At 35.4% G+C, this 27,971-nt stretch overlaps 1 protein-coding gene across 1 annotated transcript in view; it reads right to left on the reverse strand.

The window, feature by feature from the left end:
- Positions 1-27,434, reverse strand: part of LOC127862727 (dnaJ homolog subfamily C member 21-like) — a 35,136-nt gene extending 7,702 nt beyond the window's left edge. The window contains 12 exon segments of the mRNA XM_052401986.1: positions 100-292; positions 1,563-1,641; positions 4,356-4,471; positions 4,721-4,908; positions 8,653-8,826; positions 17,454-17,550; positions 21,974-22,183; positions 24,053-24,316; positions 25,151-25,160; positions 26,843-26,890; positions 26,893-26,970; positions 27,323-27,434. Of these exon segments, the coding sequence (XP_052257946.1) occupies positions 100-292; positions 1,563-1,641; positions 4,356-4,471; positions 4,721-4,908; positions 8,653-8,826; positions 17,454-17,550; positions 21,974-22,183; positions 24,053-24,316; positions 25,151-25,160; positions 26,843-26,890; positions 26,893-26,970; positions 27,323-27,434 (1,569 nt within the window).
- Positions 27,435-27,971: the final 537 nt, after the last annotated feature.

The raw sequence follows: 27,971 nt of genomic DNA on the forward strand, positions 1-27,971 counted from the left end.
CTGACTGAGATAACATTTAAACAAATGTTTTGACCAAGTTTAAAAAATATTTCGAAGATACTTGTTTTGATAAAGTCAATATTATTTCACTGCAGGTACTCTTCCCACGACAACCACTAACCTCTGCTGCCCAGGGGGCTCCTCGATGTCTGGTTCCCCCTCTGGGCCCAGTCTCTCCTCCATGTACCCCTGGTCCCCATCCTCCAGGGTGACCCCTTCTTCCTCCGCCATGTGAGCCCGTATCATAGCAACCAGGTCCTTGTGTTTCTTAGACTTCTCATGGTTCTTGTATCTGAGAGAGGGAGCGGAATAAAGATTGAGTACCTGTACACAATGGTGCTCCACAGGCAAAATTGTCAACATGGTTCTTATATGAGACTAAGTCTGTGAAAACGGGTTTTAATGCAGGTGCCTGTATAAGCCTGTACAGTGCGCACAGGTTAAGCAGGGACAACATTTTTAGCCTAGACGGTTTTTTTGCAAATCCTTTTAACGAAAAATATCATCACAGCGGAAAGTGTTGTTGCTTATAAGCCTGTGTAGACTGCACAGGCTAATCTGGAACAACACTTTTTGCTCATTCATTTAGCCCTTCTGGAACAACACGTTTTGCTCATTCATTTAGCCCTTCTGGAACAACACTTTTCGCTCATTCATTTAGCCCTGTTTTTCAAGAGAAAGGCTCATATCTGCAAACAGGTGAATAGGAAACACAACATGTTTTTGTCTTGAGACTTAAGAAGTCAGTAGTCATATTACAGTTTGCATTAAAACTCAAGTCAACATGGTTCATCTTGTGTCTGTTGTTATGGAAATGTAGTGGAACAAATCAAGGTCGTAAAATGGTATACAATGGAGCCCAAATGAACAGAGGGCGAGTAAGATATTATTAAGCTTTTAGGAAAATGTATATGATAATTGACTGCCATGTTAGATATTAACACAAAATTGTTCTTCTGCTGGGCAACTTAAAATCCCATTTAGTTTTTATATCACAGGTTTAGAAAACTAATTACAACATATTGTTAAAATAAACGTAGCATTTAAACAGAGCTACATTCCTAATCAGTAATGCAAAAAAATTTTAGCAATAAAGTTTTCAATTTGCTTTGCAAGTCATTATTGGAGCCTTGATCTGGGACATCAGGGTTTATTGCATGGCTTTAGAGTGTCAATCCAGAATAGCCTGGGACTATCAGGGACGACACTTTCCCTTTAATGGACATCCAGTTTGGGCGGAAAGTGTCGTCACAGATCATTAGCCTTTGCAGTCAGCACAGGCTAATCAGGGACGACACTTTCTGCCTAAACTGGATTTTTGCTAAGAAGAGACTTCATTTAAACGAAAAAAGTCATAAAAGTGGAAAGTGTTGTCCCTGATAAGCCTGTGCGGACTGCAAAGGCTATTGATCTGTCACGACACTTTTCGCCCACACTGGTTTTCAATTAAAGGGAAAGTGTCATCCCTGATAGTCCCAGGCTAATCTGGGACAACACTTTAGGCACATGCATGAAGCCCGGTTTTCACAGAGCACTGCTCATTTGTTTAGTTTCAAACATACGATTTCTCGTTCTTGAAGGCTCTGTCACAAGCGACGCAGTACAGATCATCATAGACTTCTTCATCTTCAACATTGTCTTCTGTAAAATAAACACAATATCATCAGAAAAATTGAATATGATGAATTACTAGATGCATTTATATTGTTTTAGGTGACTAAATAGAAAAGCATTTTGATATAGTAAAGTTGAACTGCAAGCCATCATTTGTTGAATTGTCATACGAATAGTTGGTACAAAGGTGTTGAATATTCTTTTACTATGATAAATAAAGTATTATGAGCTAAAGTGTTTTCAGAAATGGGATCCTAGATTTTGAACCCACATGAACCAGTTTAGACTTCCAGTATAGAAGTGATTAACCCTTTCAGTGCGGGAACCGAATTTTAAAGGCCTTTGCAAACAGTTTGGATCCAGATGAGACGCCACAAAACGTGGCGTCTCATCAGGATCCAAACTGTTTGCTATTCTGATAGTATTCTTTGAAAAAAATAGAAGAAAATGCTAATTTTAGAAATTCTGCAGACGACATTTTAGCAGACGACAAATTTCCCAGCATGCAAAGGGTTAATGATGGGAAACTATTAACCAGGCTCTGGGAATATGGGGTTTAATCCATGTGCGTAAAGTGTTGTTCCAGATTAGCATGTTCAGGCTACACAGTCTTATCAGGGACAGCACGTTCAACCTAATCTGGATTCTTATTTAGAAGAGACTTCCTTTAAACAAAAAATACCATAAAAGCAGGGAAGTCCCTGATTAGCCTGTGTGGACTGCAAAGGGCTTATCTGGGAAGCCACTTTACACACATGCATAAAGGCCCACCTTTCAAGAGTGAGTCTCAAGTTTGCAATATGGCCAAGTCCAAAGTACATTGTTCAGTTAATGAGCTCAAGTCATTGCTCAAGACGGCTTAGATAAATCTATAAACCCATGTAAAATGACTTATATAATATTGCAGTAAGGTAAGATTTGAAAGGGAATGGCGGGGGTCCGAGGTGGCAGGATGGGATCTCAGAACAGTGGTTCTCAGAGATCACCGCCCTGCCATTTAAGCCTTGCGAGAGCATTGGTCCAAGTCACATTCTTCTACATTATGAATTTATGAATACCCAGCCGCATAACAATCAGATTAAACAAGACTTGTTAAGACTTCATAGCCAGCATTTTGTGTGCATTTAATGAAAGACACTGAAACAAACTTCAAGTACCACTAAAAATAATTATGTACAAATTGCAAAACTGAAGATATTTACAGAACAACACATGCATAATTTTGATCCGTAATAACAACCAAACACTTATAAAATCAGCTTCCCCTAGATAGTAATAAACAAGAAACCAAGAAACCGTCGGAGACGGGTGATGCTCCGCAACGTTTTTTTTTGTCACAATATTGCACTATATATTCAGATAAAAGGAAACATTTTGAGGGGCATAACTTTGGACAAAATAATACGATGGATGGTTTAGCAACTTAAAAATTCAAAGGGCCATAACTCTCTAAATAAATCATCTAACCAAAACCCACAAATAACATGCGCATCTCCTCAAGGTAGTTGGAGAGAAATAGCCCGGACAAGAATTGCACTATGTGTACAGTTTATAGAAAATTTCAAAGGGCCATAACTCTGTGAAAAAATCAGCTGACCATAACCGGCTGATAATATGCACATCTCCTGTTGGTAGTGAAGCTTCCCATAAAGTTTCATTGAATTCCCGTAATAAGTTGCTGAGAAATAGCTCGGACAAGAATTGCACTATATGTGCAATGGAAAATTTCAAAGGGCCATAACTCTATGAACAATCATCCGACGAGAACCGGCTGATAATATGCACATCTGCTGTTGGTAGTGAAAATTCCCAAAAAGTTTCATTGCATTCCGGTCATTAGTTGCTGAGAAATAGCCCGGACAACAATTACACTATATGTACAGTTAATGGAAAATTTCAAAGGGCAATAACTCTGTGAACAATCATCCGACCAGAACAGGCTGATAATATGCACATCTCCTCTTGGTAGTGAAGCTTCCCATAAAGTTTCATTGAATTCCGGTCATTAATTGCTGAAAAATAGCCCGGACAAAAATTGTGCACGGACTGACCGACAGACGAAGCGGCGACTATATGCTCCCCCCAACATTTTTAGGGGGGCATGAAAACTAAAATGCCTATTTTTGCTTAATTTTTGTAAAACACTCAATACAATCTATTATAGTTAGATCATATATAAAACCAAATACTGATTGATACACTGTTTACTTGGTTCCTGGTTAAGTCACAGTACTGTGTCTTTGTGAGACCTCTTTAGCATGCTTCTATAATGAGGATCAAACCTGTGATCTCCCAATTGCTAGACACACAAAATAACTGCTACTAAACAGAGACTGTTTTGCATTGTGCTGTATTGTGCTGTTTTGTACTGTTTCGGCAATCGGTCACTTGCCATAAATAAAGGACAAACTAATTGTTTGTAATAAGATTTCAATACTGCTCCAGCAGCTGGAGTTTCACTTCTTTATATTTTATATTTTAGTTTTCTGGGAAAACTGGGATCATTGCATGTGTGTAAAGTGTCGTCCCATATTAGCCTGTTCATTCCGCACAGGCTAATCATTGAAGTCACTTTCTGCCCAAACTGGACTTTCATTTAGACCATTCCTCTTATGAAACAATCAATTCCATAAAAGCAGAAAGTTTGGTCCCTGATTATCTTGTGCAGACTGCACTGGCTACACTGGCACGACACTTTGCCCACGTGCACTAAGCCTCCGTTTTCCCAGAGCTCCACATACCGTTGCCAGCTTGGGTGTCTCCAAACTGCTGGGCATACTTGGCCTCCAGGTCCTGGTAGTGATCCTCCAGCGCAGACGCTGACGACCATGCGGCTTCCTGGTAGTTCTCCAGCTTCCTGCAACACGATGTAGACGACAATTTCCAGATACTTAACTACCAGATTCTCACATATCATTTGTCTGAGCTGGTATTCATACGGCTCTCTATCGGAATAACAAATAAATAAATAACATTAATTTAACTTAGGAAATATATATTAAAGTAACTTTGCACATATCGGTCATCTTTTAAATAAGTTTCCTAGTAAAAATGGAAAACATCAATACAAAAGAATGATTCAACCGAATTAGGGTACTATTTGTACTTTTCTTTTGGTGGAGCACAAGTAGTATGCTGTAAAGCAGATTTTAAAGACAAGAACTGTTTATGTAGATAATTACAGAACCTCTCACTGAGAAAATCAGGTTTAATGCATGTGCTTAAAGTGTCATCCCAGATTGGTCTGTGCAGTTCCCAGATAACCAGGGACAACACCATCTGCTTTTGCGGAATTTTTCATTTATAGTCAGTCCCTTGGAAATGAAAATCCAGTTAAAGTGGCAAGTGGCGTCCCTGATTCCGCACAGGCTAATCTGTGACAAAACTTTTGGCACATGTAATAAGTCCCGTTTTTCCACAGCATGGCTCCTATCAGAGATAGGGCAACACTATTTACCCAAATACACCCCAAATACACCCCCAAATACGCTCAAAATACCCAAAAACTTTTGGCAGGTTAGGGTAAGGGTATTTTGAGTGTATTTGGTGGTGTATTTGGGTGTATATCAATTTAACAAACTCTCATATGAGCACAACGACATGAGAAGCGCTATCAGAGTCCATTACTTTACATGTACTTTGAATGTAATACTATCGCAAAACGAAACAGGAAGTTTTGTTTAAACTTCAGTAGGAACACATTGTCATTGAAAGCGATCATAAACATGGTTAACATTTCAACGTTCACCAAACAAGATTCTGCAGTGACAGTATGGCTGTTTACAAGTGATATGGATTACCTGGTTACTGTACAGTGTAAGTAGATATTTATAATTGATGTTGAAATGTCTTTGTCAAATACTGTATTTTATCGTGGGTGAAATTTCACCAATAACTCTTGAAGACTTTTGTTCATTATCTTGTATTATAAGATCTTCAAATGCAACACAATATATTTGTGTGCTTTTAATTATTATTATGTCCAAAACGTTGTAGAAGAAACACAAGCACATGAACGGAATACGGGCTTCCTTTTATACAAGAATGTAACATTTCAGAAACAGATCTCGTCACAGCATACTTTATGACGACACTATTTGCTGATATATATACCCTTTAGAATTATATAAACTATTATGTAATTAATAATTGTTGTCACGCTAATCATATAATATATATATATATATATATATATATATATATATATATATATATATATATATATATATATATATATATATATATATATATATTATATAAGAGGATAAGCTATAGGTTTCATTTATGGCAACTAGGTTTTGTTTTCAAAAAGCATCTCAAGGCAGTATAATTGTATTCTTATTCTTAATGTGAGCTTTGTTCTCGAATAACTGGGCTAAAAGCGTGTTTGTAAAGTGGTAATAACTGAGCTAAAAGCGTGTTTGTAAAGTGGTAATAACTGGGCTAAAAGCGTGTTTGTAAAGTGGTAATAACTGGGCTAAAAGCGTGTTTGTAAAGTGGTAATAACTGGGCTAAAAGCGTGTTTGTAAAGTACTAATAACTGGGCTAAAAGCGTGTTTGTAAAGTGGTAATAACTGGGCTTAAAGCGTGTTTGTAAAGTGGTAATAACTGGGCTTAAAGCGTGTTTGTAAAGTGCCGATAAAGATGAGCCTGCGCAGTCTGCACACTTAAATCGGGAAAACACTTTATGTCTACACTGGATTTTGTTTAAGAGGAACAAACAAATGGACAACTGAAATTTTTTGAGCTATTGGTACTTTGTTGCTGAACATGGAGGTTTCAAATAGTATTTGTCTGAGCTGAACAAGTGATGCAATAAAACAACTTCTGTTAAACCTTTTATATATAAACTTGTTTCTAGTTAAACCTGTGCAATAACTTGAAACTTATTAAACCTGTCAAGAAAACCTGCTAAACCTGTTCAATAGCTTGTAAAACCAGTCTAACCTGTATGTAAAACCGATAGTAAACATGAAATGGTGAAGCAATTTTACGACTACGTTTTGACTAGTTGAGTGAGCTTCTCTTAACTCAAGTGCGTTAAGTCACATCCCAGATTAGCGTGTGCAGTCAATCAGGGACGACACTTTTCACCATAACTTTTAGTAACCTTGGTAACATGTGGTGAAGTTATTCTACGAATAGTGTGAGAGCTTCTGCGTGGTCTCTCAATGCATGTGCACAGGCTAATCAGGTACGACACTTTCCATCAAAAACGGATTTTGTTAAGAATAGACTTATTTAACAAAAAAAATTATTAATACAGCGGAAAGTGTTGTTCATGATTAGCCCATTCATACTGCACAGGCTAATCTGGGACCACACTTAACGCACATGCCCCAATTTTCCTAAACTGTTAGTAACTGTGGTAACAGGTGGTTAAGCTGTTCTACGACAGAACAGAACAGAACACAACTTTATTTACATCTCAGGCATACAAGTATGCAGTAAGAGGAACAATATATGTGAAGTTATACAATATTTCAATGCACATGTGCTACGCGGTTAACGGCGTACCGTCAAAATACAGGTACGAGAGACAAAAACAAATAGACAGAAAATTACAACAACAAAAAACAAACAGAAAAACAATGGTTAGTGGGATAATGCAAGGAACAAAATAGCGTTGTATTTTCTTACTCGTATAAATGATGGGAAGTATAACAAACATCTATAAAATTTACAACACAATTCACAATACAATTCACAATACAATTCACAAAACAATTAACAATACAATTTACACTTCAATTTTATATATGTTTGGACACACACAACTAGGATAAAGGGCGAATTATTTGATGTTTCTTAAAAGGGTGTTAGCGAATTAACTAAATCTATGTAGGTAATCAACATTTCCTGTGGTCATTATATATTTGAGTTTATTAACAGTAGGAACAGGTCTTGAGAACATATTTATATCGATTCTAGCGGTAGTAAAGTGGGTGCAGTTTAAAATGTAATGTTCTTCAATGCCGATATAGCCTTCATTACATAAAGTGCACAGTCTATTTAGTTCGGGTGTGCCGTTCCATCTGCCAGTTTCGATTGGGAAATGATGATTAGCGGTGCGTAGCTTTAATATAGGTACATACTTAGATTTGGGAAGAAGCTTAAGGTAATTCTCAAATTCAAAATTGTTTTTAAATGAATTATAAAATTTTCCTTTGTTTGATTGGTTCAAGTCTGCATACAGGGAACCCATGTGTTTAACCTGTAATTTGACTTCATTGTACATGGATCGAATAAGGGTCAAGAGTTTACCGTCGGTGGCCATATTAATCATTTTACTCCATAATTGACCGCGATTGATGACGTCATATGCTTTCCGGTAGTCAATATAGCAACAAAATAGTTTTTTCTTTATTCTGCAACTGTCTTTCTATTAGGGCATTAAGAATAAATATTGCATCTACTGTGCTACAGTTTGGTTTAAAGCCGAATTGCGCATCCGTTAAAATGTCATTAGTTTCCGCCCATTGTTTAAGACGAAAAAGATATTTGTGAAGTGTCAATAGAGCAATTACATATCAAATTCAGTCCAATATTCACTTGTTCATACAATATTCTTTGACAACATGGACAATTTGGACTATTGATTTTGCCACCTGTTACGGCATCATGGAGAAGTAGTTCCAGACTGGAGTTTAAAACAAATTTACAGTGATATTAATCATGCTTTAAATGCAAAAATTACCTTTTTTACTCATTCAAACTGTACTTTTGCATTAAAATATAGACAAAATATCATGACTATATATATACTCACTTAAAGCTAACAATTATCATGAAGACTTAATTGTGACTCCCAGTCTAATTAAATAAACTATTTGTGATGAAATTCTGAATGTCTTGAATAATTATTTTCATACAAAATTATTGATAAATTATGTGAATTATTATTTTAAAACCACAATAATTATTAATCTTATATTTGAGAATACTTATTGTAAACCAAAATCAATATAAATTGTTTGAATATTTCTTTGGTAAACCAACGTCATCCTGAATATTGTAAATAATGATATGCAAGCCTACTCTGATTTCCTCGTTCCCCTCTTTCTTAGCAGCATCCCTTAGCTTCTTGTTCTCTGCCTCCATGAGACGTCTGACACGTCGGTCAGGCGCCTCACGCGTGTCGTACTTGTCTTTCCACACATACTACTTGGCCGTGCAGTAGCTCTCCCAATGGTCGTAGAACAGCTTAACCACCTGTTACCACAGTTACTTAAAGTTTAGGAAAATTGGGGCATGTGCGTTAAGTGTGGTACAAGATTAGCCTGTGCAGTATGAATGGGCTAATCATGAACAACACTTTCCGCTGTATTTATATATTTTTTTTTTGTTAAAATAAGTCTATTCTAAACAAAATCCGTTTTTGATGGAAAGTGTCGTACCTGATAAGCCTGTGCACATGCATTGAGAGACCACGCAGAAGCTCTCACACTATTCGTAGAATAACTTCACCACATGTTACCAAGGTTACTAAAAGTTATGGTGGAAAGTGTCGTCCCTGATTGACTGCACACGCTAATCTGGGATGTGACTTAACGCACTTGAGTTAAGAGAAGCTCACTCAACTAGTCAAAACGTAGTCGTAAAATTGCTTCACCATTTCATGTTTACTATCGGTTTTACATACAGGTTAGACTGGTTTTACAAGCTATTGAACAGGTTTAGCAGGTTTTCTTGACAGGTTTAATAAGTTTCAAGTTATTGCACAGGTTTAACTAGAAACAAGTTTATATATAAAAGGTTTAACAGAAGTTGTTTTATTGCATCACTTGTTCAGCTCAGACAAATACTATTTGAAACCTCCATGTTCAGCAACAAAGTACCAATAGCTCAAAAAATTTCAGTTGTCCATTTGTTTGTTCCTCTTAAACAAAATCCAGTGTAGACATAAAGTGTTTTCCCGATTAAAGTGTGCAGACTGCGCAGGCTCATCTTTATCGGCACTTTACAAACACGCTTTAAGCCCAGTTATTACCACTTTACAAACACGCTTTAAGCCCAGTTATTACCACTTTACAAACACGTTTTAGCCCAGTTATTACCACTTTACAAACACGCTTTTAGCCCAGTTATTACCACTTTACAAACACGCTTTAAGCCCAGTTATTACCACTTTACAAACACGCTTTAAGCCCAGTTATTACCACTTTACAAACACGCTTTTAGCCCAGTTATTACCACTTTACAAACACTCTTTTAGCCCAGTTATGACCACTTTACAAACACGCTTTTAGCCCAGTTATTACCACTTTACAAACACTCTTTTAGCCCAGTTATGACCACTTTACAAACACGCTTTTAGCCCAGTTATTACCACTTTACAAACACGCTTTTAGCCCAGTTATTACCACTTTACAAACACGCTTTTAGCCCAGTTATTACCACTTTACAAACACGCTTTTAGCCCAGTTATTCGAGAACAAAGCTCACATTAAGAATAAGAATACAATTATACTGCCTTGAGATGCTTTTTGAAAACAAAACCTAGTTGCCATAAATGAAACCTATAGCTTATCCTCTTATATAATATATATATATATATATATATATATATATATATATATATATATTATATGATTAGCGTGACAACAATTATTAATTACATAATAGTTTATATAATTCTAAAGGGTATATATATCAGCAAATAGTGTCGTCATAAAGTATGCTATTACAAAATCTGTTTCTGAAATGTTACATTCTTGTATAAAAGGAAGCCCGTATTCCGTTCATGTGCTTGTGTTTCTTCTACAACGTTTTGGACATAATAATAATTAAAAGCACACAAATATATTGTGTTGCATTTGAAGATCTTATAACACAAGATAATGAACAAAAGTCTTCAAGAGTTATTGGTGAAATTTCACCCACGATAAAATACAGTATTTGACAAAGACATTTCAACATCAATTATAAATATCTACTTACACTGTACAGTAACCAGGTAATCCATATCACTTGTAAACAGCCATACTGTCACTGCAGAATCTTGTTTGGTGAACGTTGAAATGTTAACCATGTTTATGATCGCTTTCAATGACAATGTGTTCCTACTGAAGTTTAAACAAAACTTCCTGTTTCGTTTTGCGATAGTATTACATTCAAAGTACATGTAAAGTAATGGACTCTGATAGCGCTTCTCATGTCGTTGTGCTCATATGAGAGTTTGTTAAATTGAACCTGTCACCAAGTATATATAGAGCTCGTTATCAACATGCATTCGATGTGTATTTTGCACAAAACCTTATCGGCGAATCAATTGAAGTGGCCAGTTATGTAACAGCCCTTTATTTGATCAATAACTTATTATTTCTGGTTGGCAAATAATGACATTTTCTGCACGTTTTATAAGTTGATATCTTTATCAACTTGTATGCTGATAACGTAGACTTAATAATCTCAGAGTTTCGTATATCTTTCAAAAAGAAAAGCCTTGTCAAAAGAAACGCAAATGGTAACATTATTTAGTTAATAAAACCGTAGAAACTAACATTACTTATAAGATTGTATATTTTTCACATTGTGGTTATGTCCTTTTATGATCTAAACATTTGGGACGTTCTTCATTAAGTTCCCAAGGTACAATCTTACCATAAGATAAGTTTAATGCTTACATTATTCAAGCTTTTATTATTTAAATTAAGGATACAATTCTGCTAAATTTACGAAAGAAACTTCTGGCTGCAGCGTTTAGCACTTATTCTGTCTCCGAATTAATGACCAATAACAAATATTATACAATATTTGATCATGTTAAACCCATGACGGGAAAGAAGCATTGTTTTATAACGTAACGGCCATTGCTTGGAATTCTATGCTATGAAAAGATGTGCAAAGCATTCTGTCTGACTTTAAAAGGACGCATACACCATGAGTTCATATTTTTATACAATTACAATGATAATACGATCCAAAAGCAGTATCTTAAAACATGTAAAAATTGGAGGACAAGTTCAAGTATAAATTTACTGATTTGTATCCAGCAGCATTTCGATGGTCCCCATTAAAATGCCGAACTTGCAACTTCTCAGGAGAGCTATATTTTCATTTTTAAAACTATATGCAAAATGCCGAAGCTACAATGATAATATTGACGCACAGACGGACGCATTTTACAATAATATTCAGCTTCGCTTTTTTTAATATTCACCTTCGCATTTTTGAATATTTTAATTTCCACCAACACTGTTCGGCATTTTATCATATGGTCGGTTTGGAGTGTTCTGATTGGTAAGACGGTTCGCCGTTTTCTGGGCATGTGCGCACTGATTTCCCGCCCTACACAGTGCAAAAATTCCCGAAATGTCAAACAATGTAGGTTCGGCATTTTGAATGGGGACCATCGATTTGTGAACGATACTTATTTTTTAATATAACTCACAAAAGACAGTTGTTTTCTCCGTTAATCTTAAATGGATTCAAGTAAATGCTTTAATACAAACTGACACTTGCACATAAACACAGTACACCGCAAAAATGCAACATGTGAGCTTATAAATGAGATTTTACGTCGGAATGGATTTCAGAATATCAAGTTTTATGTTTTTATCAATATACCCAATGATAAACCCTCGCTTATGAGTCTCACTAACAAGAGCTGTACTTGCAAAAATGTTTGCAAGCACAACATCATGTAATACGTTGTCATTGTATTAAAGCTTTTATACCAGCACAATATTGATGCAGGACGTTTGATTCTGACCGAAGTGTTTGTAATGGGATCGTATCACACGCATAAATATAAAAAAAGAAATGGGTAAACGCATCGTGGCATTGTGACAATTAGAATAATCCGTGTGTTGCATTTAATGTAGAATATAGCGTCCGTATGTATATCTGTAAGTAAGGCGTATTTTAAACATCAACACAATGGCGACTGTTGCACACATGGAGAATTAGGTAAAACAGAGTAGCGGAATGGTAGGTGGTTATGGAAAGAGTATGTGGATTATGTGTGAGGAACTCTCTTTCCAACAAGGCAACAATGTTTTGCGGTGCATGCAGCGAGTCCCTTTGTGATCGCTGCATCAGTATACACATACTGAAGAGACATGGCATCATGAACTTTTACAAAGCATTAGGCGCCGGGATCAGTTTGTGACACAGGTGTTGAAACATCGGTTCTGTAAATTGTTCTGTGGTTTAAAGTATTTATATTATGCATTTATAGGAAATAGAACCAACAGTAAAGAAAACTTACTAAAAATACAAAAAGTAACATCGATGAAATATTTGCAAAATATCTAAACGATATAAGAAAAATCACACACAACTTCTTCAGATATGAGAACAAAAACGTTATCCACATATATCCACATATAATGCGAACAATTAAACAATATCAAACACATAGTAAATCCGTCCATAACTTAACACAAAAGGAGGCATTGTATAAGAACTAATCCCTTTCAATTCTAATTCCAACAATAAAATGATGGACAATTGACCAATGATAAACTCTTATTAAGTATACTTCACGTACTTTTAATTCGTCACTTGGTTCTTGTGCGCGACACTCACAGTGTTTATAACCTTAAGCAAAGTTTTTTTTTTTAATTATGTCCGTGCATGACATAATATGCACCGCCCGATTTTTCCTTTTCCAATAATAGTTTTCTGTTTTTGTTTACGACAATATGTACTTTCATACCGTTTTACTAAATTCTTATAGCAGTTCCAAAAAAAAAACATGCCGCGTACGATAAATATTTGATATGTGTATCTAACACAATTCTAATTAACAAGTCTAAATATTACAACATCTTACGCAAGGGAATGCCTTTACTGCAAATAAGATATTAATGTGCTTTTGCTAAAAGTCGATTCCGCAGTTTCAAAATATAATTAAAGATTCTATTAACTAACAAGCTTTCAGATTTTTAGTGTCGTTTTAAAAAAACAATGACTAGAAATGATGAGAAGAATAAAAGGATTACGGTTTGGGCATACATGCACTGCAGGTGTAGGTTAGAAGCTTGTCGAAAAACACATTAGTATAAGTAAACATTCAGTAAACACTGGATAAATAAAAAACTGAGCTGATGCTTTGAAGGATACAGTTAATGTGATTGGGGAAGAAATCAACCTTAAGCATATGTTCATTGTCTAAGACTCACTAGAAACCATTTCACCATCCCAGTTATCTGCATCATATACTGCACTTAAGCATTATAATCTTCCTGATTTGTTTATATTAAACACAAGTGACCTTCTCAATGTGTATGTTCATGTTCGTGTTTGGAATTGAAACTAAAAACATGTAAACCCGAGCAGACACATTTTACAGCGACATCTGTCTTCACAATGTATAACATTTTAGAAAACAAAATGCTTTTTATAGTTTAAATATGCTTTATACAAGTGTTAGACACATGACCATGTTTGTTAATTGTTTCATTTTTTTGCGGATTATGTCTTGGTTCATACACATTAAAACATATATGGTTTGTAAACAGTTTATAGTATAGAATTTGACAAAAGCAGTGACACCAAATATATATACGTATTAGTACGCCTTTATAATTTGTTTATAACGATACATTTATACTTATTAACATAGCTCCATACAAGTAATTTAAACTTAACACCTTTTGACTACATCAAAAAGAACAAGTACTTGCCTGGAGTTTTTCCTAAAATGAACAACAATGCAATGTCTTCAAGCTTTGGCCTCAGTTCTTAAACCTAAGAGAACCGATAAAAAAGCCATGGCTCAATGTGAAAGTAAAACAATGCAAAAACTAAAAACACGCATATTATCAAAAAAATGTAAGCGTAATGTTATACAGCATACATTAAATGTACACCTTACTTAAGTATTCAAATGAAAAATCACTTTCATTTCAGTATACACAATTGCACACGTGTTTGAAGCAAATTCAAATACTAAAACCCGATGCATGCGTTTCTTCCATAGTTTTTATTGTCATGCGATTTATTTAATTCCTAGTTTTCTTTCTCAGACGGTTCAGTTAAACGCATAAATAAATTTCAATTGTACAATATTGGTTTTTAACTTAATATATGAGCATACCATTATATGAAGAATAGATATCGAACAACACCTGTTTGCAAATTTTATGTATCGGTCTATAATTGAAATGATGTTAAACATTTATTATAAACAACATGTCCAAATAATCGGAAAAGATGCCAATAGGCTGCATTGTAGTCTGGTTGAATTTTGACGGATATTCTGTAGAATGTCCATGCATCTGGTACACTGTTTTCTAATTCAAACACATGACCTAACATGTTAAGTATTGTATCCAAGAGACCGTTCTGTCTTGTTTGTAGTTCGCTAATGCAGTAGTCTGAAAGTTGTGTTAATGCAAGTCGCTTTTTGTCTTTGTTCTTTGATGAAAGGTATTGCAAATAGTACAGGAATGCCTTGCTATCGCATTCAAAGCAATCATTTATATTACGACCACCGTCGTCTAAATCTGGAAGCTTTATATTATCGTCTGTGGTGGCTCTGTACATTTCGTATATCAGATGGCCTGGAACACAATGTATTTCACTTCTAACAAACTCGAAAGCAAATATTATCTTTTCTGCATATTTCATTAATATATCAGTAGATGAACACCTGTTTGATCTTTGATCTGACTTAGGATTGGCATGTATGCTTTGTTTTGATAATTCTGAGAACGGAATCATTCCAGATGTTATCCTATTTTCGATCGTTTCCATTAATGCACAAGAACGTTCAAACTGACGTGTGCATACTAGCATTGACGCATATCTTAAATGATTTGATATGTCTGTTGATTTAAGAGATGTTTCGTACATTTCGATAATGTCACTAGTCACCTCTCTGCCATTCGCTATACATTCAGATGCTTCCCTTGATGCAAAACCGCTCCACATACTTTGAAAAATATAGTCAAGCTCATTTTTGTGTTCATGGTCAGTTTCCGTTGCTGACTTCAATGCTAAAGCCCACTTTCTTAACTCGTTGTCAAAAGGCAAGGATCGATGTCCAAAACGCAATCTCATTATCATATTCATGATTATTTTACCACGAATTTCTGAACCAGATAGTATTGTGTCATTTCTAAAACCTATGGAACTCGCTAATAGTCTCAAACCAACGTCATCCATACATAAATTGTGAAGACAACATAAGTTAGATTTAATTATATCTGTAATATATTCTTTCACAATTTGGAGTTCATTCTTCGTAAGCTTTCCCACAAACAAATTGACTGAGGAGATGGTGTAATGTGGGCAGTATCCCCTTTTCAAGAAACGCCTAAGTGTGGTGAGACAGAAAATAACACACTGAACGAGATTGTTATCTCTCCATATGTCTTCGGGAAGTTGCTCAATTGTAAACAAAAGAGCCGTTTTCATGTGAAAAGTACTCAAACGTTCATCTACCAGTGGTTGAAGAAACTCTTTTCGGATCATTTTTGTTATTACGTATGCCTTCATCTGCACGATATTTAGGTCAAACATCAGTAAACGCTCAATCATGCTAGTGGACATTCGAAACTGAGAATCAACATATTTATTTTGGTATTGTAGGTAAATAAAACCAAATCGACTTTCGTGATCGTAACCAAATGTATGTCCCTGAACTCCGGGATTTACCATATACACTTCACATAGTTCTGCCCTTGAAAGCGTTCCTTGTGAGGGCCAGTGGCCCGGTCTTGGCCTCGTTAACAAAACCCTACAATTATCAGGCAAAGTAAGACAGCGAACTGCAAAGACGAAGTCTTTATTACCCCACGCACATGCAGGTCCATGTTGTTGCCCTCTAGATATATTATGTTGTCACACATTTTTAAAACAGTGTTTAAATTAAACATTGAATTAAAAAACACTCGATCTTGTCCATCGATAATAAATCTGTTTTCAATCTCTTTTATTACAGATATTAACTCCCTACTTATAGGAAAATATGTGTTGTTCTCCAATCTTACAATGGCCTGTAGACAGCAGCATTGCGGTAAACACTTTGGTTCATTTATAACTAAATAATTAGGTTTTAAGAACTGACAATTCAGACAAGTGTACACAAGCGACATCGATTTCATAAAAACAAAGTAGGTCAGTGTCTGACTGCATACCAATGGTCGTAGAGCCCTCGCTTTGGCTACCAAACGTGAACTGTTGAAAAGGCATGATTATACTCATACATTTAGATGTATATATATCCATTAGAAGACAGAAGTTACGTCTTAAAGATACCATTACTTTATTCACCCCTATTTCTTCCATCACCTGCGCTAGTATGATAGAAAATCGTTTTAAATCTGTTATCTCCATTTGCAAGTTTATTTGACGTTTTTGGTTATTGTTTTTGTGTCTCTCTTTTCATGAACATTTTTAAACATAGTCTGAAATAAAAGTGAAACAAAACATTAAAACATAAATTAATATTAATAAGACCATTCTTTCATATGTGTAACGATTCTTTATTTTCAAAGATAAACACGTTTATGATAAATTTTGATAAAAAATATTCAGAATGTTAATCATGACAATATCTAGGCCGAGTCCGAATCTGGCTTACGTGTGTGTAAAAGGTCACCTGGTCAAATCTTAGAAACAAAATATAACCTCATATTTATGATACAGTCTGTATCAAACATGGTAGCAATACTTATAGTTAATTTAAAAAGACCACGTTTGGAAATTGATTATAGGGACAGGATTTTGTATAGCCTATGGTTTCTTAAAATAAGTATGTAAAATGACCAAATATAGACTATATGGTCCATGATTACGAAGGTGTAGGTAAATCTTAACTTACGGCCACAAAAGTATAACACTTCAAAAAGCCCTGTGGACGCTTGTGGGTACACCTGGACACTTACTGGACGCAATGATGCTTCCTTTGGCTCCTCCACTACTGAGCCGAAGAATCCAGTGAACGCTCTTGTCATGAGTGATAATTTCATCAATAGACAAAACCTGAAACACGGACAATTTCAGAGGCAAGTCGTTATGCCCTTATCTGATAGTAACGAATAAATAACTGATACAGAATAATCTTCTGTACCAAAAAAATATTCGTAATATCAGATAAGGGCATAACGACTTGCCTCTGAAATTACACCTAAGGTACCGTTTTTCACTAAGACATTTTAATATCAATAATAAATAAGTACTTACACTGTACCGTAATAAGGTAACCCAAATCACTTGTAAACAGCCATGTTAACACTGCAGAATCTCATTTTTTTAGCTTAAAGTATCAGCCAGTACATTATTGTTTTAATGACGTATTGATGCTGCAAAAGTTTAAACGAAACTCCCTCTTTCGATTTACCAAAGCGGAACATTACAGTAAAGCTTAAAAGGAACCTGCACCTGTGTGTAAACGCATTTTAGCATAGAGGCATTTAGACATGAAGCTTACATTTCAGAAATAGTTCATGTATTTAAGTTCTTGTATATGTTAGAATTAAAGTAGACACAAAAGATACCGTTCAGGCAATTGTTGATCTAAAACTCAATGTCGTTTTCCATGTTCGAACCGGCACCAAATGTTCAACGGTAAACATACAAATGTCAAGGTATACTAATGCCATGATATATAGCAATGGTTCCTATTAGCGCTTATCATGTCGTTGTGCTTGTATAACAGTTTGTTAAAGAAAACCTGTCACCACGTCAAGAGCTCGTTATCAACATTATTTATGTGTGTATTTTGCTGAAAATCTTATCGGCGAATTCAATAGAAGTAAGCAGTTTTGTAACAACGCTACACTTGATCAATACAATGTTATTGCTGCTTGGCAAATAGTGAATGTTTCTCCGTGTTTTGTAAGTTGATATCTTTATCAACTTGTCTGCTTGTAAATAGACTAAATAATCTCAGAGTTGCGTATATGTTTAGAAAAGAAAACTGTCCACAGAAATTTAAGCATAACAAATTAAGTTGTCGTTACAATCGTAGAAACTAAAAGATTCTCGATTATTTTCCTACCCTGTGGGTATGTCTCTTTATGTCTTTACTAGTTGGGGTCGTCCTTTACTAAGTAAACATGGTACATTCTTAAAGTTAGTTTAGTTAAATGATTTCATTATTCAAGCATTTAAATTAAGGATACAAATCTGCAAAATTGTCGAAAACTATCTCTGGCTGCAGCGTTTAGCAGAAATTCTGTCTCCGAATAATAAACATTAACAAATCTTAACAAGAGTTTATTATGTAACAACCATGACTGGAATGAAGTTTTGTTTAATTACGTTAAAATTTGTTTACAATTCGATTTGCTATGAATAGTTTAGTAAAGCATTCTGTCTGACTTTGAAAAGACGCACACACCATGAGTTCCTATTTGTATACAATGATAATAAGATCGAAAAATAATATATTAACACATGTAAAGATTGGAGGATACGTTCGAGTTTCAATGTATTGATGAGTATCATGCAGCAGTTGAGAACGATACAATTATTGTTTGGAAAAAAACACTCACAAAAGACAGTTGGACTCTCCGTTAATCAAAAATTGGATTCGCTACAATACAACGCTGACGATTAAACAAAAACACCGTAAATTACACCAAAATATTGCAACATGTGAGCTTATAAATAAGATTTTACATCATTATGGACTTCAGAAATATCAAGTTGTGTGGTGTTGTCAATATAACCAATGATAATGAGTTTTGCTTACAACAGCCGTTATTGCAGAACAATTTCTTGTTTTCCGCGTTCCTTTTTCTAGTCTTTAAAGCCACATTAACAATCAAAATCAACGAATATTTCGTAAAATATTTAATAAAATAAATTAAATCCATAAAAAATCAGTGTTCCTTATAGCAATAGCCAATATTTCAACGCCAGATTTGGTACGGTAACATAGATTTAACAAGATACAAACTGCTCTAATTATATGCAATATATTCAACACGTGTTCATGCACCATTTTAGTGTTCGTATGTCGTATAAATATTGATAAAAATGGAATATATTGCACCACAAAAAAAAACATTTTGTACCTCGTTAAAGCTATGTTACCAAACCACATATGGCGTTGAAATTTTGGCTATTGCTAAAAGGTTCACTGATATTTTTATGGGTTAACTTTATTTTACGAAATATTTTATAATTTATTAATTTTTATATTTTGAGTGTCAATGCGACTTTAAGGTAAAGATTTCCTAGTGAATACTACGAATAAGACAGCTGTGCGTGATCGATAATGTTTGCAAGAACACCATCGTTGTCATTGTATAAAACCTTTCATACCTGTACGACATTGATTTTTGGACGTTTTGCTGTGACTGTAGCGTTTACAATATGATCGTATCACACGTATAAAATAAAAAGCAACTAAGTTAGTCGGAATACGCATCGGGTAATTTGGGCGATTAGAATAGTCCGTGAGTTGCATTTACATTTCGCAATTTGCAGGTAGAAACTATCGTCCGTATATCTGTTAGAAAGGCGTATTATAAACATGAACACGAAGGCGACGGTTGTACACATGGAGCATTCAATAAACAAGAGTAGTGACATAGTAGTTATGGAAAGAGTCTGTGGATTATGTGTAAGGAAATCTCTTTCCAACAAGGCAACAATGTTGTGCAGTGCATGCAGCGAGTCATTTTGCGATCGCTGCATCAGTATTCACATAAAAGACAACAGTAAGAGACATGTCATCATAAAGGTTCGCTATATAGGTGGAGAAAGTCATGGTATGGACATGAATGGGATGGACATGTGCAATGAGCATTCGAAAACCATAGAATTTTACTGCGAGAGCCACAAAGAGTTGTGTTGTAGTAAATGTATAATGGTTCGCCGTAAATGCGATAATTTTATCGAAATTGTTGTTTGATCGGAGCAACATAGGAAAAAGATTCGGGATGTGAAAGCTGCTGCCCTGAAAGCTGACGTGGATGCTTTTTTCTGGTACAAAAAGTTAATCAAGTGGAAGCAAACTTAAAAGAATCTGGTGAGGCGATGTCGAAAGCTATATATACAACACGAGACAATATAGTTAAAGTTTTTGACGATGCAAAATGTAAGTTATTTGCAGAGGTGGCGCCATTAAAGAAGAGAAAAAAAGACGCTCGAAAATATGAATAGCACATTGTTGAGTGTTCGTGCCGACATTGCCAAGGCATTACCCGTTTTTTTTATGTATTAGAAAAGGAACCCCTCAACAGATTTTCATCTTTTCTCGAAGAAGTGCGGAGATACTAAGTGAAGTTGAACAACAACTTAAATTGAAGCGCAATCTGAATCATTAGCCAGAAATGCACGTAAACTTCGCTGGAGACATTGCAAACCTTATTCACATGGGAGATAATTTAATGAAGCTTAATTTCGGCAGGGATATAACTGATAAAGGTAAACAAATATTTACTTTTCTTATCTTATTGATTATGTCAACTTTATTTACCATTGAAAAATGGAGACATAAGCTTCGAGAAACTTGCTCAAAATATTTATCTTAATGATATCTCGGCTGCTTCCAAAACAAATTGTCACTTTAAAAACATAGCCGCTGATGTTGGAGTAGCCTTTTTTGGCTTCATTTGTTAACCAATATACAGTTATTTCATGGATGCGCGGTGAACAGTCAAAACTGTTGTTCCAATGTATCAGGGATGACTTTGGAACTGTTGCCCGAGTTTTTTCATGTCGTAAAAAAAAGTCTTTACACATGTTTTCTCTCGGTGCGTTTTGTCTCAAATATTGCTGTTAACATTACTTAACAATATGGTTATAGAATAGTAGAAATTGTGGCTGTTCTATCATGAAAGTTTAGCACTCTCATGAGTCATTCTTCTCAATGAACATGTGTCACGTGTATAATTAATGTTGCTGAACATGACTAGGTAATCAGCAAATACTATATGCATGTAATATTTGGTTGTTTTCAGGTCAAGCCGAGATCAACAACTCAGCCATGCAAAACCGACCCATGACACTGACGTTGATAAAGTCTGTGGATGTGGTTAAATCTAAAGACGACAACAATGACCCTTTCATTACAGGACTGGATTTTCTGCCTGATGGGAGATAAGTCGCGGCGGATAATCGTAATAACAAATGCTTCGTAATGAATAGCAGGCTGAAAAGAAAGGGACAACCATACAATTTCAAGACAACTGTGTTCGATGTAAGATGCGTCTCTCATTTTGTGATTGCCGTTTCGACCGTGAAGCAAATTTGCATATTGTCCATCAATTCTGCATGTACAATTAGCCATATACAACGAATAAACACTTCTTCGTCGATATTTTCGATGTCTTGTATGACCTCATCAATAATGGTAGTAGGTACGCTCCATGAAAACCGTTCAGTGCGAATGATATCATTTGACGGTAAAGAAGAAGACTTTGACAAATTGGAATTACCGAAGACGACGTACAACATTGATGAAAGTAGGTGCACGTATGTCCAGTCAAAGAACACGTTGGTACTGACTGACAGGTTCGCTAATACAGTGTACATGTTCGACAACGTGAAGGGCACGTCTAGAGCAGTCACAAATGAGAGCATAAAGTAACCTTGTGGGGTCTGCGCCGGGCCTGGTGACACGGTATTTGTGTGCAGTATGATGAAGCGGTCCATCGTGCACCTAAATGTTAAAAGTGAAATACTAGGAACCTACCCGGTGGATATGGTGTTGCCACACGCCGTGTGTATGAGTACAGATTTTAGCAGGCTGGTAGTGTCAAACTGTTGTGAAGGCCTTAAGAAACTGCAGTTGTACAAAATATCTCCCGCATGACATTTCAACTATTCATTTTGTTCCGTATATGGTTCAAATAGTTTCAAATAACAACTATATAGTTTCCGCATTATGCAGCGCCGTAAACCACATCAGTTGTGCATGTATTAAAGAACATTCTGCAAAAATGTTTACGTTTGGCTAGTTTTATTGCGTGGCAAACGTTGCAAAAGTCAATGTTTCCATACGTATGTGGTTTATTTGAATACATATGTTCTATATTTCCATTTTTTTGTGGTATAATTGCATATATATGTTGTATAAATTCATATATACATGGTAAAATCCGATATATGTATTGCATAACAAATATGTTGTATAAAATCATATTTATGTTCGATATTTTCATAAAAAGGTTCTAAAAGTTCATATATGTATGCAATATTTTGATATATATGTGGTATTATTCTGATGTTTGTGTTGTATAATTTTCAAAATATGTGTGTGTTATAAACTTTCATATTTGTGTGTAATTATTCCATATGTTTGTTGTAAAATTTTCATATATATGTCCTATAATTTGCATCACGTAAAATATTTCGAACAGGCGTGACTGAAAAGCGGAGATGGCTAAATCCGTCTTAAAGTGCTTTAAGTGGACGGAAAAGGTCTCATCGATATTAAAGCTGAAATTTCAATAATATTTTATGAGTAATTTACTTAAATAATGAGTACATTTCTGTTGTATATTGTAAAATATTCCAAATAAAACACATGATGCCCTTTCCGTTTACTGAAAGCTCTGTCAACGGAAAGAAGCACTTCCCGCTATTCAGTCATAGCGATTTGAAACGAAGGATTTCATTGGACCGAATACTAGTTAATTGAGCACTTAGAGAGTTCGAACTTTGTTTCTTCGGCACTCGGTAGTTATTTCGGCACTTGAAATTGGATACTTCGGCACTTATAGTAAGACGCTTCGGCACTTATTAAGTTTTTAAGAATTACCTAAGTTTTAAATAAATTAAATTCATTTATTTTTAAATTAATATATTTCAACATACATTGTATTGTCACCGGCACTAACGCTTCGATACTAACTTCGTTTTTACAAAACAACCTAAGCAATTAATATATACTTGATACATTAAGTAGGAACATACAAATAAGTCAAACACATCGAATTTTATTTAGTTGTATTTTTCTATTTTGAAATACCAAAAAAAATCATACATGGCATAAAAAAAAACAAAGATACACTTACTAATTAACATCGTTTAAATTGGAACAAAACAAATATGAACATTAATACTTTGTAGCGTAAAACATAATCGGATCAATATCAATGCAAAGTCAATGTTGTTTGAAATATACAAAATAGTATGATATCCATGAGACATGTACATTTATGTGTATCTACAAAACTATTGGCAACCATTTAATATACAAGGGAATGTGTATCATAAACAGACAACTCAGCGTCGTCATTCAGAGTTATTGTGTCGTGGTTCCGAGTTAACCTACAACATCATCACTGCGCTGCGTAGCTGGTCCGTGCACTTTGGCACACTCTCGTAGAAGACGAGAGGCGGAGATCTCTCTCTCTCTCTGGATGAACCTCTGCCACAGCTTCCCCCAGATGGAACGGATTGCTTTTCGTTGAGTTCTTTTTATTTTCCCTTCAGACATTAGCTTGAAGTGTAGCGGGTTGTCCGTTGCCTCTTGTACAGTTCGAGGACAAGTACATAGAATGGCACCGGTCCTCGTGTTGCTAACCTGGTGTTGAGACGGTTGTTCCATCCCTCACAATCGTTGTTCGTCGTAATGCTTTTCCCGAAGATTGACCAACACTCAACTGTAAAGACGCTGCTATTACTCCAGGTGTTGTAGATGTACACCATGGCAGCGTCCAGATGTTCATTGTTGGCCCGGTCGTCCAAGGCATCAAACACGGAGGGAATGTGCTCCGCCGGGAGAAACGCCAAAGCCATGATCCTGGCGTAGGAACTGGTATACGTCATCTTTCCGATTGTATGCCGTCTAAAAATATATATACTCATATATGATATTTAACATCAAAAGTATTTTCAACTGATATGTTTTAGTTATATATATATGTATATATGTATTTCATGGTTGATGTTTCGCAAAATTTATACTAGGGGGTGTTTTCTAATGGGTAGCAGTTAAGTGAAGTTTAAAATTGGAAGAATTTAGTCCAGTTTATATTAGGGGCTGTTTTTAACTTTGCAAAGTTTTGCAAATTATATACTACAAGATAAGGGGACAAAAATATTTCAATAATGCACTAGTCCTGCAGGAAGTGGGCCTTACAATTTTCACTCATCCTTCAAAGATGTGTGAAATAAAGATTATAATGGGCTGATGTTACTTAACAGTAGGGCTGTCACGATTCACCGGTAAATCGGTATATCACAGTGCATGTCGTTAAAAATATCGCACCGCGGTACGGCGTTGTCGCACCGGTTTATTTAATCTAATTATTATTTTATGAACACAGAGGTTAAATACATATTTTGATAAAATTATCTGTTTGGAAACTGTAGAAAGAGTGTTTTCGATAGAGATTAAGACTACTTCTATCAAGTTTATTAAGTTGTGTTGATTCTCTTTTGACCGGTTATAGTCAGACAATGATTGTTTTTATTCATAATAGTTTCTAGTCATACCATGATACCAGTGATGTCAGATTATTGAGTTTAACGAAGTTGTAAAACATGTTATTCTGCTGTTTTCAGATATCACAGATATATATATATATATTCAGTAAAATATCGCGATACGTATTGCGATACAGTGTTGTCGTATCACGATATATCGCGGTACGCTCACGGCGTATCGTGACAGCCCTACTTAACAGTATCTGGAAAGTCAATACTGTACAGTTCCATCATATTGTGCAAGGCATGCAAACATTAGACTTAATGTTCAACATCATAAGACGTCATTGTTCCAAGAGAAAAGCCTGGGCTTTAATATTTAATTGCTAAATAAAAACTTTTACGGGCACAAAACTCAGAGATCTTTACTTTTGGACCAAAAAAAATGGTAGTGCATTACAAAAATGTGGAAACTTGTTCATTTAACTAAAAACAAGTAATTTATGCTGTATCTACAGCTCTACAGTCATTGAGATAGGTCAGAATTGATCTAGTTCATGTACCGTTATTGTATTAACCTTCATCTGGGGAGGGGCGGGACTGGGTACATTTGGCTGCCTGAGCACTAAATAACTGATATGATAACCGGAACCAAGAGGAATGTGATTTTCAGCAAGAATAATGTCTTTGATGTAGGCAAGTGGTTTTATTTTTTGTCGAACTACACAAGCATGAATGTGATGTACTATGAAGGCACAAACATCTGGACCAAACTGGATTTAGCTATGAAATTCAGATTATACAGAAAACTTAAGTGCAAGAAAAAATAGTTTGAGTTCAACACATGTACTTTCGGAATAAAAAAGAATATAATCAATGAAAAGGAGTCTAACTAATTAGAATATTAGAATATACATTCTTTAACATCAGATTGTTTCAATCATCCTGTAGGACGACAGCTTTTGTGAAATTCGCCCTTCATCCCCTGGAGGTGTTTTGAACTGGGTAGAAGTTAAGTAAAGCTTATACTAGGAGTTGTTTTGGACTGGGTGGAGTTTAGTCAAGTTTATACTAGGGGGTGTTGTCAACAGAAAAGTTTGGCAAAGTTTTGTGTTTTCAACTGGTGAAAATTTGTTAAGTTTTGCTAGGGGCTGTTCTCAATTAGGGGAAGTTTAGTCAAGTTTATTCAAGGGGGGTGTTTTCAAACGGGTAGAAGTTAAGCAAAGTTTATATGAGGGACTGTTTTCAACTGGGTAGAAGTTTAGTACAGTTTATTATACTAGTGGGTGTTTTCAACTGGGTGAAGTTTAGTACAGTTTATGCTAGGGACTGTTTTCAATATTGCTGAATTTAGTCATGTTTATACTAGATGTTTTCAAATTTGGAAGTTAAGGAAAGATAAAACTAGGAGGTGTTTTCAAATGGGCAGAGTGTAGTCAAGTTTATATAAGGGGCAGTTTTTAAATGGGTGGAGAATAGTAACGTTTATACTAGGTGGTGTTTTCAATAAGGTAGCAAGTAAAGTTTATAATAGGTGGTGTTTTTAATAAAGTAGAAGGTTTGTAAAGTTTATACCAGGAGGTGTTTTCAACTGGGTGGAGTTTAGTCAAGTTTATTCTAGGTTTTTTTTATCAATTGTGTGGAATTAGTAAAGTTTAAAGTTTTCAAATGGGCAGAGTTTAATCAAGTTTGTACTAGGGGCTGTTTTCAATTGGGTGGAGTTAAGTCAAGCTTTATACAAGGGGCTGTTCTCAACTGGGTTAATTTAGTCAAATTATACGAGGGGTATTATAACTGGGTGGAAGTTTTTTTCCGTAATGTACTGAAGGCCTGATGAAGGTATAAAAACGGTTTCACAGTCAAAACAAGCTAAAGGGAAAGGCGACTCAATCGAATAAATTACATATCTTACACGCAGGCAAAAAGTTTAAATCACCCTGCTTACCTCCCCTAAGTATATGCTCCCTGTGTTTATCGTACCAGGCGCGCTCTTAACATCACTGAGTACCTCATATGCTTGCTGGACAAGGCGGAACTGCTGCGTTGATTCTTCTATGTTGTCGGGGATCTTATCTTTTTATCAAATGAAATACTCGATTTAAGAGAAAAATTAATCCAAGTAAACTATATTTTGTGGAACACAAGTTAAGAAAATTGTCATATATAAGCTCAGTTTGATTGCTTTTATAGTGAAATAAATACATGTTGGAGTAAACTGAATTTCCCTGAATAAAAGTTAAGACATTATTAAGTTCACTTTGTAGTTAATAAAACATGTTTTGATGTTTTCATACCATGCAAGATGAGCAACATGGTTGCCTTTTTTAATTATTTAAATTTCATACTTGGGTCAACAAGATGGAGGTTCAAAACTTAGAATGGCACCAAGGTTCTTTAATGTTGAACACTCTTTTTGTTACAGTACCTGGGTGAAACTTGAGTGCCAACTTTCTGTATGACTTTTTCAAGTCCTCCGATGATGCATCTCTAGGAACTCCCAGCACTTCATAATGGCACTTCATGCATGTTGTTGCCATCTTTGTTCTGGCACTGTATTTTCAAGCATGATGATTGTACCAATTAACAACAGTAACAATTTTGGTATATAAATCATTTAATAAGCACACTTTAACTGGGCATTTTCATTGCATGGAATAGGCGACTTAAATGTCAAAAAGTAGCGCATCCCATAAGACTAGGCTTCTTTTTGCATTCTTACCGTCCCATAGAAGCGTCAAGTTTGCAAGGTTGTCAAGGGAACACAGCAAAATGGCCTCCAAACTCCAAGTGGCAATCTTACAGTGCCTTCTTTTGACATGTATAAAGTAAATGTTAGGCTATGTAATACTCATGCAGTAATGGCCTTGTGAATATAACGCAGTAGGAGCACCGTAAGGAAACCATAAACACATAATAACACCAAAGAAAGTCAGAGGACCATAGAACAAACATACTTACGTCGCTCTAAAAACGTGCAGCGTCGGTTGATAGATGCTAAAAGAGTAGACGGAGACTCTATAGTGACAAAACTGAATTCCTAACACCTCAATGCGGTTCTTAAAACAAGCATTTGC

The sequence above is a fragment of the Dreissena polymorpha genome, chromosome 16, assembly GCF_020536995.1.
Source record: "Dreissena polymorpha isolate Duluth1 chromosome 16, UMN_Dpol_1.0, whole genome shotgun sequence".
In the NCBI taxonomy this organism is placed as follows: Eukaryota; Metazoa; Mollusca; class Bivalvia; order Myida; family Dreissenidae; genus Dreissena; species Dreissena polymorpha.